Genomic DNA, 13289 nt, shown 5'->3' with positions numbered 1-13289 from the left:
AAGCCACCAGCCCTGTGGGATGTGTGGGAGCAGGTCCTGGCCTCGCACAGTCCCAGGGGCTCTGCAGCAGCACCAGGAATCACTCATGGATGGCCAGATCCGAACACCAGCCCTCCTTCTGGCAGCTACCCTGTCCTAGAAAAGGGACAAGTACCCATGGAGCATTATGGGTCCTGCAGTTTGTGACTGATACCATGACAAGAAACCATCAGTGACTGATGTGGCTGGTGCTGAGCTGGCATTGCACACTGCGCTCCCTCCCGGACTGCGTGCCCTCGATCCAAGCGGAACTGGAACAGCTCCACCGGCTGTCACAGCCAGGAGTGAGCAGCCCAGCAAAGCCCCAGAGGCACCACGGGATGGTGGCACTGCCACTGCTGTCACCAGAGGGACAGGGCAGGCCAGAGGCAGCCTCCAGGGCTGTGGGGTGACCCAGCACAGGAACACCACGGCTCTCCCAGGAAAATCAAGTGTGACCTCCACACCCACGGCCCACACAGTTTCCCATCGCTTGAGCTGGTGTTGAAACCACACCAGAAAATAATCCACAATTTAAGCCTGACTTCAGGCAAACATCTCAAACTCCCAAATGTCTCTGCCTGTGACACCAAACTGGCTCCCACAGCAGCAGCACAGGGAGGTTTCCTGCTCTCTCATGTGAGGACACAACCAAATCTCAGCAAGGCGAGGCCCAGGGGGGGTACTGAGCTGGGATTTGGTGTTGCTGGTTCCCACCACAGCCAGCCTGGAGGCAGAGCCCAGGGATGAGCTCTGCTGTGGAGAGCTGGGACAGATTTGGGCTGGCATGGCAGGAGGGACTTCCAGGGATAGGAGTTCTCCAGAGCACCTGCAGAAGAGCCTGTCACAGCCAGACTTCTCCAAAGAGCCCCTGAGTTTAATGGAAGTGGCACCAAAACACTATCTCTCCAAGGAATCAGGACAAATCCAACTGGGACAAACAGGACAGGTGAGAGAACAGAGAGGTTGGCAAGAAGCAGGATCACCACCTCCCTCGCATCCCATTTCCCACGAGGGCTCCACACCCTTTCCTAGCTCAGAGCAGGCAGCCACCAGTTTCTCCAGACACGGTGGAGCTGAGCCCCAGTAGGATCCCATCCCCCCTTCCCAAAGCCCTTTTTTCTCCCCAAAAAGCAGCTGTTTGACATGGTGGCTCCGGGGACAGGCGGCCCCTCCCTGCTGCCCTGGTTAGTGGCGGTTTCCTCTCCACAGCTGCAGAGCAGCAGCAGTTTGGTTTTACATCCCCTCGCCGGGTGCAGCGGGTGACGGGAGGTGACGCAGGGGGTGACAGGACCCAGCCCCCTCCCACGAGGTCCCTGTCACCCAGGGACAGTCACAGCTTGAGCAATGTGGGCCCAAAGCTCAGCACAGCAGAGCAGCAGCCAGCAGGGAAGAAAAAGCACAACTTCCTCCCTTCTTCTGGAGAAAAGATCTGAGCCCTGTACAAAAGGAAGTGCTGATACCACATGTCCTGTAGATACAACACAGTTATTCCATCAGCTCCAAACCCTTGGGAAAGGCTGATCCCTTCTGCATCACCCCCACCACCAAGCAGGGTGCCAGAGTGTCCCAGTGTGACACCATCCCTTTGTGCTTTGGGACATCATCTCCATCACTGCTGGGATTTGGGGATCTTTTCCTCGTTTTTCTGGAATAAGAGCTTCCATCAGGGAAACCACGTTGGTGTAAACATTCCAGTAAATCCCTTCCTGCAGGCCACTGGGTAATTAAAGAGCTCTTCTCATTACAAGGTAACAAATAACACGTGTGGTTTGACAAATTAGATTCTCGTGTTCGCTAATCATCGCTGCGGTGCTCGGCAAGCCAGGACAGTGTTTTAGGATGTGGGAAGTTTGCAAGGAATTCTCTTACTGGAGATAAAGGGAGCCTGAATTCAGAGCAGGTGCAGGAAACTCCTGGGAGCCTGCAAACGAGGCTCCTCCCAACCCACCCAGTGTTTTAGAGAAAACTCAGCCCACAGTAACTCCTGCCTCTGTCACAGACCCAACTTCCACAGCTGCTTCCACCACAGAAATTCTCCTCTAAGCCACCACTGTGCTCCAAGAGGCAGAAACACCAACAGCCACAAGGAACCTGCTCACCAGAATAACCTGAAGGTGTCAAACTTGAACACTGCTGATCTTTACACCGGAAAAGCACGGGTGAGAACAGCAGGCAGAACGATTTTGTACAGGCACGTTTTATCTGTGCAGAACCACAACAGCGCCAGCTCCTGGAATGAGCCTCCCAGGAAGGAAGGAATCTCCCAGATGCTCTGGGAATGACACAGGAATCACAGGATGAATGAAGAACCCACCATCTGAAACCCATCTCCCGTGCCAAAGTTTTATTGACCGGCCGGTCGAGCCGCTCGCAGTTTTCCCGTCCTCTCGGAGGTTTCAGCGCGGTGCCCTCGGGCGGGCTCGCAGCAGCACACGCCCCCCGCGCTGCTCCGGGGCGGCCCCGCTCCATTCCCCGCCTCCCCGGGCCGCACACGCCGCCAGCCCACGGCGGTCCTGCCGGAAGGCGCTGTCACACACCTCGGCTGCCGAGTCCGAGAAGCTGTTCGGTGCACATGAATCACAAGCGCACCGCAGACAGTCCCTGTGTGGTGTTATCCCAGCCCCTCTTCTCCAGAGCTCTGCCAGGGGACAGATCCTGCGCTCAAAGATCTCACGATGGGAACTTCTGTCGAGAGATTTTCACAAAGATGACAGATTTTTAAGCGGCCTGGTTTTGTTCGAGAGCTGAGCCTGCACGTTGTGTCAGCACAATATGCAAAATATTTTCTTCACGCTTCATCAATTAACCCCAAAATGATCAAAGCAATCCTGGCAGCTGCTGAGTATCACATCTAAAGCCTGGTTTTGTGGAGAGGGTGGCACAGCAGAGCCCACGGTGCCAAAACCAGCACTGGGCATTTTATTTTTGTTAGTTCGATGCCTCCAAACTCCAGTTTGGAGATCCCACCCCACCAGCACATGGAAGTGGAAGTATGAAGCTCAAAGGTAGTGCTGGAGAGGAGGGCTGGCACCTGGAGCACCAGGTCTGGGAACAAAGCAGCTCCTTTGTACAGCAGGGATCCAGGCTGTGATTCCACAGGATCCCTAATTTCACAGTCAGTCTGAGCTCCACCTCTGGAATGCTCACGCTGTGCCAAGAAAACAGCAGCCCTGGGAATTCCTGGCAGCAGTTGCTGTGCTGGTGCCATGAACCATTCCAGTGGAAGGTGTCCCTGTCCATGGCAGGGGGTGCTTTAAGGTCCCTTCCCAAGAACCCAAAGCCAAAGGGATTCCGTGCACCTACCGTCCGCTTCCTGTGGATGTTCACGATGTGGATGTCTTCGCTCCGATACTCCTCGTCGTGCCTCTCCAGGGGAATTTTTTCCAGCTCGAAGTCTCTCTGAAGCAGCTGTTCCACAAAGAGCAGTTCCACAAAGGCTCCACAACCATTCCAGACATTACCCCCCATGCAGCACTTCACCCTCATTTAAACTGCTCCAGCACTAACTCAAAGCTACAGGCACCTGCAATACTCCAGAAAAATCTACTTAAGCTTGTGGCAAAATATTCCTGGAGGGATTTAAAGGCTGCGTGGATTTGACACTTGGGGACATGGATTAGTGGTGGCCTTGGCAGTGCTTGGGGGATGCCTGGACTTGATGATCTCATAGGACTTTTCCAGCCTAAATGATTCTGTGAATCCATGATTTTGCTTCAATCCCTGAAATGCTAAGGCAAACCACAGCACCTGCCTGTCTGCCAACCTTCTAAACTGAAAGGGATAGGGGGAAAAAAAAGCCAGCCTAAAATCCCTCAGCATCAGCTCTGGGATGTGCTCAGATTACCTGGGCTGAACCTGGCAAGGAAGGAAATAAATCACAAAAACACCCCCAGAAATCAGCCAGAAACACCAACACCTCTTTATTGTGGGAGCTGAGCACAGCCCTCCTCCCTGCCAGGGCACCCACAAGAGTGTGAGGCACTAATTATCAAACAGGTACTTCAATTAACATGTACCAATCCCCTGGAATTCTCACCCTTTCCCTTTTTATACAATATTATAGTTATTACATATAATCCTGCACAAGAGCTGCTTCTCAACAGTCACAGAGTTAAATCTGCACTGACCATCATTCCCCCACAGGTGTTCCCTGTGTGGCTTCTCCTCATCTGCACACCAGATACAGCTGGACTATTCAATTAAAACATCTATTAATGGGCTCTCATTAGAGAGAAGGAAGTTTTTCAAGAGTATTCTATCACTCAGGAGAGAGTTTAGAATTCCTGAGCAAAACTTTATATTTTCCCTCCGCTTTCCATGGAACAGCCTAAAAGAATATGTGCTTAAAAACCACTTACTTCAAAGTATTTTCTCTCAATTTCAGGGTTCTTCCCCATAGTCCTCTGTTCATAGCAGCACAGGACACAAGTGTCAGGGCCTGTCAGGTCCTTCAGGGTCTTCAGCAAGGGCTCCAAGGACTGCCCAAAAAAGGTTAAACATTTCCCACGTGGATTTCAAGTTCATTTCACTGGTTACGATACCCTCTAGCTAAAGTCTTCACCCAAGAGAGAACCTCCCAGTTTTGCTCTGCAGGGAGATATTTTTAGTACTTTAACTGGGACAGGAAGAACATGGGGGGAAAGCTGGGAAGCAGAGGAGAAAGGGGGACTCACAGGAGAAGAGTTTCCCAGACTGACCAAGAAAACTGAACTGGAATCCAAGCCAGAAACATCCCACACTGCTGAGTGGGCACTTCCTTGGGGCGAACAACAATGAGGATTCCTCAGTGTGTTTCAAAAGTGAGAGTTTTCTCAATTATTCCTGGAGGATGGCTCAGATCCAGACCACAATGGAGGGAAATGGAACCAACAGGCAGGGACTCAATGCCAGGGGATGGTAAAGCCACTGGAAGGGCACTGGCACACGGGGTTTTTCAGGTTATTTCCCTTTTCCTGCAGCTTCCCTCAGCTCTCTGTGCACATCCTACAGAGCTCCAGCAGAGGACACGAGGCAGACTATAACAATCACTCAGCTCTAGCAGGATTTCTCCTCTTGCCTTCCCAAGGAAAGCATTAGGAGAACCCAAACAACAGATGTAGCACTTTTAAATTTCATTAACCAATGACTTCAACAGTTCACATTATGCTTCACCATTCCCAATGTTAAAAAAAAAAAAAAAGGGAGGGGGGAGAGCACAAATATTCAATTTGGGATTTTTAACATAAAAATAGTCTCTGATTCCATGTCAAATAGCCTTACATGTATTAAAAACGCCTTTTCCAGTCTTGTTCTACATATTCCTATAAACCCCAGGGACCTTAACATGAGCACAATATTTATGTGAACTTCATACTAAACACACTGATCCCACCCCCTTCCCAAGAAGGCTTTCTGTAGGGGTTTAACAAAATCCTCATTTACCTCCTCATAGTAAATGCAATCAGCCATGAGTATATAATCAGGGGGAGGCTGAAATTCTGTTACATCTTCACCCCTAAAAAGAACAAACAAGAACAACAAAAAGTAAAAAGAAGCTTAAGTAATAACACATACTCAAGGACTGAGCATAAGCTACTGTGTTGTCATATTAAGTTTCCCTCCCACAGCGGTGTTTTGAAATTATTTAGCAATTTAACAAAACCAGTGCATAATCACAGAATCCCAAAATGGTTTGGGTTGGAATGGACCTTAAAGCCCATCCCATTCCACCCCTGCCATGGGCAGGGACACCTCCCACTATACCAGGTTTCTCCAAGCCCCGTCCAGCCTGGCCTTGGACTTCAGGGATCCAGGGGCAGCCACAGCTGCTCTGGGTACCTGTGCCAGGGCCTGCCCACCCTCAGAGCCAGGAATTCCCAATTCCCAACATCCCACCTAAACCGACTCTTTTTCAATCTGAACCCCGAATCCCCGTTAAAGCTGAACAAAGACATTAAATAAAGGCTCATACAAACCATTTCAGTACCTTGGCTCGGACGGACCCTGTGACCAGGTGCTTGTTATTCTCAATATTAACCATCAATAGCTCCTGCAGCTCCTCCAGGTCTGTGACCGTCACATTGGCCCTGTAAAACACACGTGGTTAGGGAATAACGCAGGGGACACTGCGCACAGCACAGAAAACAGGGTTTAAAGGAATCGAAAGGGTCTGAGGGACAAGACAGCGCCGGGCAGGGGCTCCCGCTCACCCCAGCGTGGCTGCCATGATGCCGACGGCGCCGGTGCCCGCGCCCAGCTCCAGGACGTGGCGGCGGGCGAGGGGGCAGGCGCCGGTCTCCAGGAATTTGGCGAGCACCAGCGCGGCGTCCCACACCACACAGCCCACACCTCCGGCCGTGCGCTGCTCCAGCCGCAGCGCCGGCCCGGCCCGCCGCTCCAGCTCCCTCACGAAGGCCGCCATGGCCGCGGCTCTGAGGCGGCGCGGCCCCTCCTCATCCTCGCCCCGCCCCGGCAGGAAATGGCGGGCGGGCCGTGAGGGAGCGGCGCTTCCCGCCCTTTCTGAGGGGCGGGGGAGGCTGCGCTCCGTGGGTGTTATAAACAGCTATGTAATAGTCGGCTTTCACTACAATTTATTCGCTTTTATTAAAAATTGTAATTTCTTGCAAACAATTATGGTGAGTTTTAACTGCTCTTAAGGAATAGTAAAATTTGTTATCGCTTTTAGGCAGTGTAACAGTGGTGGGGGTGTGCATATAGCAAGGCTATTATAAGGAGCATGCTTGCGAAAAGCGTATCACGAGATATTTTGCTAGTGCAAAATGTATATCGAAAATAGCATAGGCAGAGAACAGGATACCGTAAAAAGAAAACACCAAGTCTGAAGTGGGATCAGAAAACCATGGGAAGACCACCCTGAACTGCCTTCATGACAAACGTGACAGTGAAATGCTGTGGCAACCTGAGGCGAAATTGTGGTAAACGAACTCCGAAAATCTGCAGTGTGATTTGAGGAAGTAATAGAATAAAATAGACTAGAATTAACTGTAATTGAATAAAAGATTGCTCGCTGAAAAAGCGGGTGTGCCTCTGGCATAGCCAGGTGCCCAGCGCTGTAATTTTTGCTTTATTGATTGTTCCTCATTATCTTTTATTATAAAAAAGTGTTTAAATTTTTAAAAGATCAGGCTTTGTTTCTCACAGTGGGCATGGATGCTTTTCCAGCTGAAATGATTCCAGGATTCTGCCAGCCACGGCTGAGGGAGCGTGGATCCCTCCTGACCAGCTCCAGCCTGAGCCCTCCTGAAGGTTTTGTTACTAAACACCCTCACACAACTTACAAAAGGTCTTAAACCCACAAAAAAAGCCTTAATAAACTTGCAAAAAAGTTTTAATAAATCTACAAAAGTCTCAGTAAGTCTACAAAAAAGGTCCTAATAAACATACAAAAAGGCCTTAATAAGCTTTCTTCATAAATCTATGAGAAAGGTCTTCATAAAGCTATGAAAACGGTTTTAATAAACCTACAGAAAAGGTCTTGGCCTACAAAAAGGTCTTAACAAACCTACAAAAAGGTTTTAATAAACTCACAAAAAAGGTTTTAATCAACTGAATATGAGTTGATTCTGCTTTGACATCTTGAAATGCAAAGGTTTTCAATTTTTCCCTCCCTTGGATATGTGGAAGATTTTTTATTACTTTATTACTTTATTTCTTTTAGACCATTGGGAGGCCTCTTGGTGGTCAGCAGATTCCCCTTGAGGGGAGGATCATCTTCCTTGGGAAGAAGTTTTCTGAGGGAATTGCCTTTTCCCACACAAGCCAACTTCAAATCCAAACTTCACATTTTCCCCCTCCAGCAGTTTTTCTGTTGTTCCTTTTACCTACCCCTCTAATTATGAAGTAACTGAAATGTTAATTATTGCTCTCTTGAACCATGCTGGTGGGAATCTCACTGCCTTTGACCACTTTCCATGGCCATGTTATGATATATTTTACTGTGGAACATTCAAAATAGTTCTGGCATAAGCACTTGTACAGGAAGGCATAAAGCTGACATCTGTATATTCTAAAATGTGGTAGAGAATTTTTTTCTTCTTCAACAACACATGAAAGTCTGAAAAAATATTATTCCTTGTTTAGCAACAGCTGCTGGTGGGAACTTCAAAAGAATTAATGCAAAGAATCCACAAAAAAATTTCCACTTTTTCAAGTCATCATCCACTTCCTACCTGCACTCCCAGTTCATGCATATCAAGTTTGGGATTTCTTGAACTTTATTTAAGCAAAATGAAGCAGCTCTCCTATAGAAAATGTGTTTTGTCCCTTGTGTGAATGGATTCCAGACCTTTCTTCTTCCTGACAGGAGCATGGAGGGGACAGGCAGCAGGAAAAACTGTAAGAGACAGATGGAAAAATACATCTTCCCATAAAACTATGGGATTCTTGAGGTGATCCTGTACAGGGCCAGGAGTTGGGACTCGATGGTCCTGATGGATCTCTTCCAACTCAGGGTATTTCTAATAAACATCCCTCCTCAGTCATATCTCCTTTCCAAAAAGGAGAATTTGGAAATGGAATGCCCAAGACAATGTGAGCAGCTTAGAAGCTGGAGTGAGATTTGGAAGCCTGGGATGGGCCCAACTCTCACAGGCAGAAGGAAAGCCAGAGTGAGACCAGCAGAATGGAAAATTGGGGCATCTTCTTTGTCAAAAATGCAATTCCCAACCTTGTCCTTGCAAGGAACACACACTGCTCAAGCTCTTAAAAATTAAGACTGGGGTGATTTATTAATCTTGTTAAGAACTCTGATACAAAGCACAGTAAAAGGCCACATACCAGTAAATAAAATGTGGCTTGTGAAGGCCACTTTATAAATGCTGCTACAGAACTACCAGTACAACAGACTCACTCTTGCACCAGCTCAAACACGGGGGTTCAACTGGCTTAAAAGAAAAGTTCCATTCACTTATCAGTTTAAAAAGTTTAATAAAGCTTTAAGTGTTTGCTGGTTTAAATGCTACCAATTTCCAAAGTGGATTCACGAGTTAAGTGTAGATCTAAAGGAAGTTATTAGGTCTGGAAGGCAAGACTGTTCCCAAGCCAGAGGAAACGCTGCTGGCCGGATCCAATCCTGGGAGTAGCAGACTGTGTTATAGGCCTCGAAGTCAACTTCAATTTATACATGTCATTAGCATATCTGTAAATATACAATATAAACAATTGTACAGGCGCATAGCTTTGTTCTCCACAACAGCAGACAAACTCTTTAGCTTAAGACACCTTCGCCTATTGAAACAAAAAAGGCACATCTGAACAGGATGCACGTGAAGTACTCGGGATCCTCCCCGATATCCGAGACGGGTACTCCTCCTTCATCCTTTCTCCAAACAACCAAGACAAACCAAATATTTTGGTATTTAGATTTCAACCTATTTTTTTTTTCTTTGTCTTCAGCAGCAAATCAATGGCAATTAAGACATGGCATGAGAATATTCCACAACAGGAGCTGTCACTCAGGAACCTCAAGGCAAGTGGTCAGAGGTTTCAAATCTGTGACGCTCTGTATCCTTGTGTTGTTTGATCATCCCATTGCTGGGTTTCCTTAATTAAAAAAAAAGGCCACTAGTGCTCAAATTTGAAAAAAATATTCCACAGACGCACCTTTTTTTGGCTCAGTGCAATTAAAGGATGTCAGTTTAAATTCACTTAGTGTAGTTTACAGTGCAAAAGGTCTATTTTGTGTCCTGGCAGAACGGTCGGCACTGAGGACGTGAACCAAGGCAATGCTGCTCCTCACCTGAGGGTAATGCTGTCCAACCACACAGGTTGGAATTGTGTATAGTCTGAATTTTTTCCAATTTAAACCTTTTTTTTTTGATCAGCAGCACTTTAAGAGCATAATTTGTGAAAATACTAAAATACACTGCCTTTTTTTTTTTTTTTTTGAATAAATTAAAAAAAAAAAAAAGAGGAACTTTACAAATAGTATTCCAGTGTCAATGACTACTATGGCTAAGGTCATTGAGGAGTTTCTGCATTTTCTAGCAAAGACAGTCTGTGCAAAGGAGGGTGGGAGAGCTCCCTTTTGTAAGTCTTTGGTGGCAGTTTTGGTAGCTGAGGGCTGGAGTTGTGCCGTGGTGGCACGGGGGGCACGGGCGGCTGGGCCAGGTTGTTGTGGCTGGCGCTGAGGATGCAGCAGCGGCGCAGCACCCGGGGAGAGGGGGTGCTGGGAGGGGTGCCCGGAGAGCTGGGCCCGGAGCTGGCCTCCCGCAGCCGCTCGGGATCCCGGGGGAAGCGTCCCAGCGGCGGCGGCTGCAGGCTCAGGGGGCAGTTGATGAAGTGCTCGGGCGGCCGGAGCGGCACCGGCGGCGGGGTGTCGGGGACGGGGTCCCTGGGGGGAGGAGGAGGAGGGCTGTGAAGGGGCTGCTCCAGGGGGGTGCTGTAAGCAGGAACGCGAGGTTGGATCTTTGGAGGCGGCGGCTGCCGAGGTGGGATTGCTGGAGGATCGTCATCCGACTTGGAATTTCCCTGCGGTGTCGTGGAGGAAAAGGAGGTGTAAGAAATGGAGAGCACAGAATCCCTGAATGGTTTGGGTTGGAAGGGAACTTAAATCCCATCCCATTCCTCCCCCTGCCATGGCAGGGACATCTCCCACTATCCCAGGTTCTCCAAGCCCCATCCAACTTGGCCTTGGACACTTCCAGGGGCAGCCACAGCTTCTCCAGACACACTGTGCCATGGCCTCTCCACCCTCATAGCAAGGAATTCCCAATTCCCAACATCCCATCTAAACCTACTCTCCTTCAGTTTAAAGCTATTTTCCTTGTCCAGATGTCTGGATAAAGAACAATCTTCAGACAGGTGAGGAATTCTCCTGACCCCTGCAGTGGTGCTGCTAGAAACACAGCAGCTGTACTGTTGATGGGAATATGGACACTATGGTCCTGAAATTCCTAGCAGAGTTTGGACACTGGGAATCCAAAACTTTAAAAAAGGAAGCTGGAGCTCTGCATCTCAAAGACTTTTAGGGTGACTGAGCCCTGCTTGGATCGATGGTCAGACTTGAAAACCTTAAAAGGTCTTTTCTGAACTAAATGCTTTTAGATATTCCCTGATTTATCCTCAAAGTTACTCAATCCAGGACAGCAGTACCTTAGCATTGGAAGCATCCTGATCCATCTTTTTCCGTGGAGGAAGTGGAGGAGGGTTCTGAGGCTCATCACTCAGTTTAGGGAAGCTCCCCCAGGAGCTGAAGAAAGTCTCTGGAGAGGGAAAAGCAGATCTTTTACCCCTTGTGCAATATCTGAGGAACATATTCTGGAATATCAAGCCAAACCTGAAGCAACTCAAATAAGATCTTTGTGCTCCACAGCAACATGAACCAGGAACTTCAGCAGTAAGAAATCCTTTAATTCATTCTTTAATCAGATCTAGCCTCACAAAGTGTTTGTTCTCCTATGTCCAGTATCAAAGATAGGCATCAGCTGTCAGCAGGCAATGCTGAGGGACAGGAAAAGAAATCCAGGGAGTGAGTTTTTACAGAGGGAGAAAAAAAATCCTCAAATTAAAACACAACAATTGGTGATTTCTGTCACACCTTTGCTTCTCCTCTTAGGAGTGCCCTGAGCTCTGTGTCTGCATCAGGCCTGTGCTCTCCAGCTGGGAATTAATCATATTAAATAAAAGGTATGTGGAATAAAGAAAAAGAACAGCTGAAAACACAGGTGAATGCAGGATATCCCTGAAAGGTGTGGTACAAGAAGTGTCTCTTCCTTCCCAGCAACAGAGCAGTTATTTTCACTAATTATTAGGAATTAGGAAATTATCAAGTTGTTTTATTTGTAGCTTTACTCAAAATAATCATCAAGGACATTCAAATTAGAAGGAAAATCATGTGAGAGCCTGGAGATAAAAACCCAATCCAAACTAAACCAACAGTTTAAGTTTTAGGCTTTACAATCTTTACATCTGGACATCTGATCTAAGAGGAACCCTTCTGAATGCAGCCCACATCCTCATCCCAGATTTCAGATTTTAATCCCCACTGAGCTCTCCTGAAACCAGGGAGAGTTAAATATTTAACAGAGTTCCAACACTCACTCGACTGAGGCAAGTTCACAGGAGCGAAGATGCTGTTGTTACCTGGGAAATAGAAAAATCCATTAAACCATTTCCAGACAGAACCACTGCACTGCAGCACAGAACAAATGCTTGAATACCCTGAGAGATCAGAAAAACCCTCAAGTTTACGTGAATGAAAATTTCCCCTTGTAAAACATTCCCCAACTGGAGAATTTAAGTCACGCTGGCAATTAATTTAATTACTTCAAAGTTTGAAATTTCTTTTTTTTAAAAGGCTGGCACACCCCCCAGTACCTTTGTGAAGCCTGAGGGACAGCAATAACCATTATTAAATGTATGTACCATAAGAACTGTTGAGATCAATGTCTAAGAAGACGCTGAACTCCGAGGACGCCGACACGGGCGGTGTTGATGGGGTGTTGGGGGAGGTCGGTGCCGACGCCGTGGTTTCCTGCTCGGACTCGGTGATCCTGCTGAAGCTGATCTTGCTGGGCTCCTTCTCCAGGGGCAGAGGGTGGCTCCTCAGGGTGCCAGAGGTGGAGCCGTGCCTGCCCGTGTTGGGCCTTATCCCCGGGGATTTCAGGGGATACGTTGTTTTCCTGGGCTGGAGACAGGGAGCTGTTAGCACTGCAAAGTTCTACACTGCAGTGTTCCCAGGAACTGCAGTGTTCCCAACACTGCAACGTTCCCAACACTGCAGCGTTCCCAACACTGCAGCATTCCCAACACTGCAACATTCCCAACACTGCAGCGTTCCCAACATTCCCAACACTGCAACGTTCCCAACACTGCAACATTCCCAACACTGCAACATTCCCAACACTGCAACGTTCCCAACACTGCAGCGTTCCCAGGAACTGCAGCATTCCCAACACTGCAGCATTCCCAACACTGCAGCGTTCCCAACATTCCCAACACTGCAACGTTCCCAACACTGCAACGTTCCCAACACTGCAACGTTCCCAACACTGCAGCATTCCCAACACTGCAGCATTCCCAACACTGCAGCATTCCCAACACTGCAACATTCCCAACACTGCAGCGTTCCCAACACTGCAGCGTTCCCTGGAACTGCAGCATTCCCAACACTGCAGCGTTCCCTGGAACTGCAGCATTCCCAACACTGCAGCGTTCCCTGGAACTGCAGCATTCCCAACACTGCAGCATTTCTAGCACTGCTGCCATTCCACACTGCAGCATTCCCAACACTGCAGCATTCCCAACACTGCAACATTCCCAACACTGCA

General features: G+C 48.3%; 2 protein-coding genes across 2 annotated transcripts in view; both read right to left on the bottom strand.

Moving 5' to 3' along the window:
* Positions 1-874: 874 nt before the first annotated feature.
* Positions 875-9336, bottom strand: VCPKMT (valosin containing protein lysine methyltransferase). Its single transcript, XM_015629712.1, has 7 exons — positions 9294-9336; positions 6210-6519; positions 5976-6086; positions 5443-5515; positions 4380-4499; positions 3325-3429; positions 875-2706 (listed from the first exon to the last, which is right to left on the bottom strand). Exons 1-7 carry the CDS (start codon positions 9334-9336, stop codon positions 2692-2694), a joined length of 777 nt encoding a protein of 258 aa, XP_015485198.1. The 3' UTR covers positions 875-2691.
* Positions 8722-13289, bottom strand: part of SOS2 (SOS Ras/Rho guanine nucleotide exchange factor 2) — a 40611-nt gene continuing 36043 nt past the window's right edge. Inside the window, exons 20-23 of the mRNA XM_015631255.2 lie at positions 12385-12646; positions 12061-12102; positions 11113-11222; positions 8722-10488 (exon numbers count right to left, since the gene is read on the bottom strand). Coding sequence (XP_015486741.1) covers positions 9979-10488; positions 11113-11222; positions 12061-12102; positions 12385-12646 — 924 coding nt within the window. The 3' untranslated portion in view covers positions 8722-9978. The remainder of the gene's footprint in view (positions 10489-11112; positions 11223-12060; positions 12103-12384; positions 12647-13289) is intronic.

Source organism: Parus major, chromosome 5 (genome assembly GCF_001522545.3).
Source record: "Parus major isolate Abel chromosome 5, Parus_major1.1, whole genome shotgun sequence".
Classification (NCBI taxonomy): domain Eukaryota; kingdom Metazoa; phylum Chordata; class Aves; order Passeriformes; family Paridae; genus Parus; species Parus major.
Note: the sequence above shows the minus strand (reverse complement) of the source record. Positions and strands in the feature narration are given on the sequence as shown.

Coding starts and splice junctions, on each gene's coding strand:
- VCPKMT (XM_015629712.1), bottom strand. CDS start 9,336: ATGAAGGAGGAGTACCCGTCTCGGATATCGGGGAGGATCCCGA. Junction 6,087..6,209: donor ATCATGGCAGCCACGCTGGG/GTGAGCGGGAGC, acceptor TGTGTTTTACAG/GGCCAATGTGACGGTCACAG. Junction 5,516..5,975: donor CGAGCCAAGGTACTGAAATG/GTTTGTATGAGC, acceptor TGTTCTTTTTAG/GGGTGAAGATGTAACAGAAT.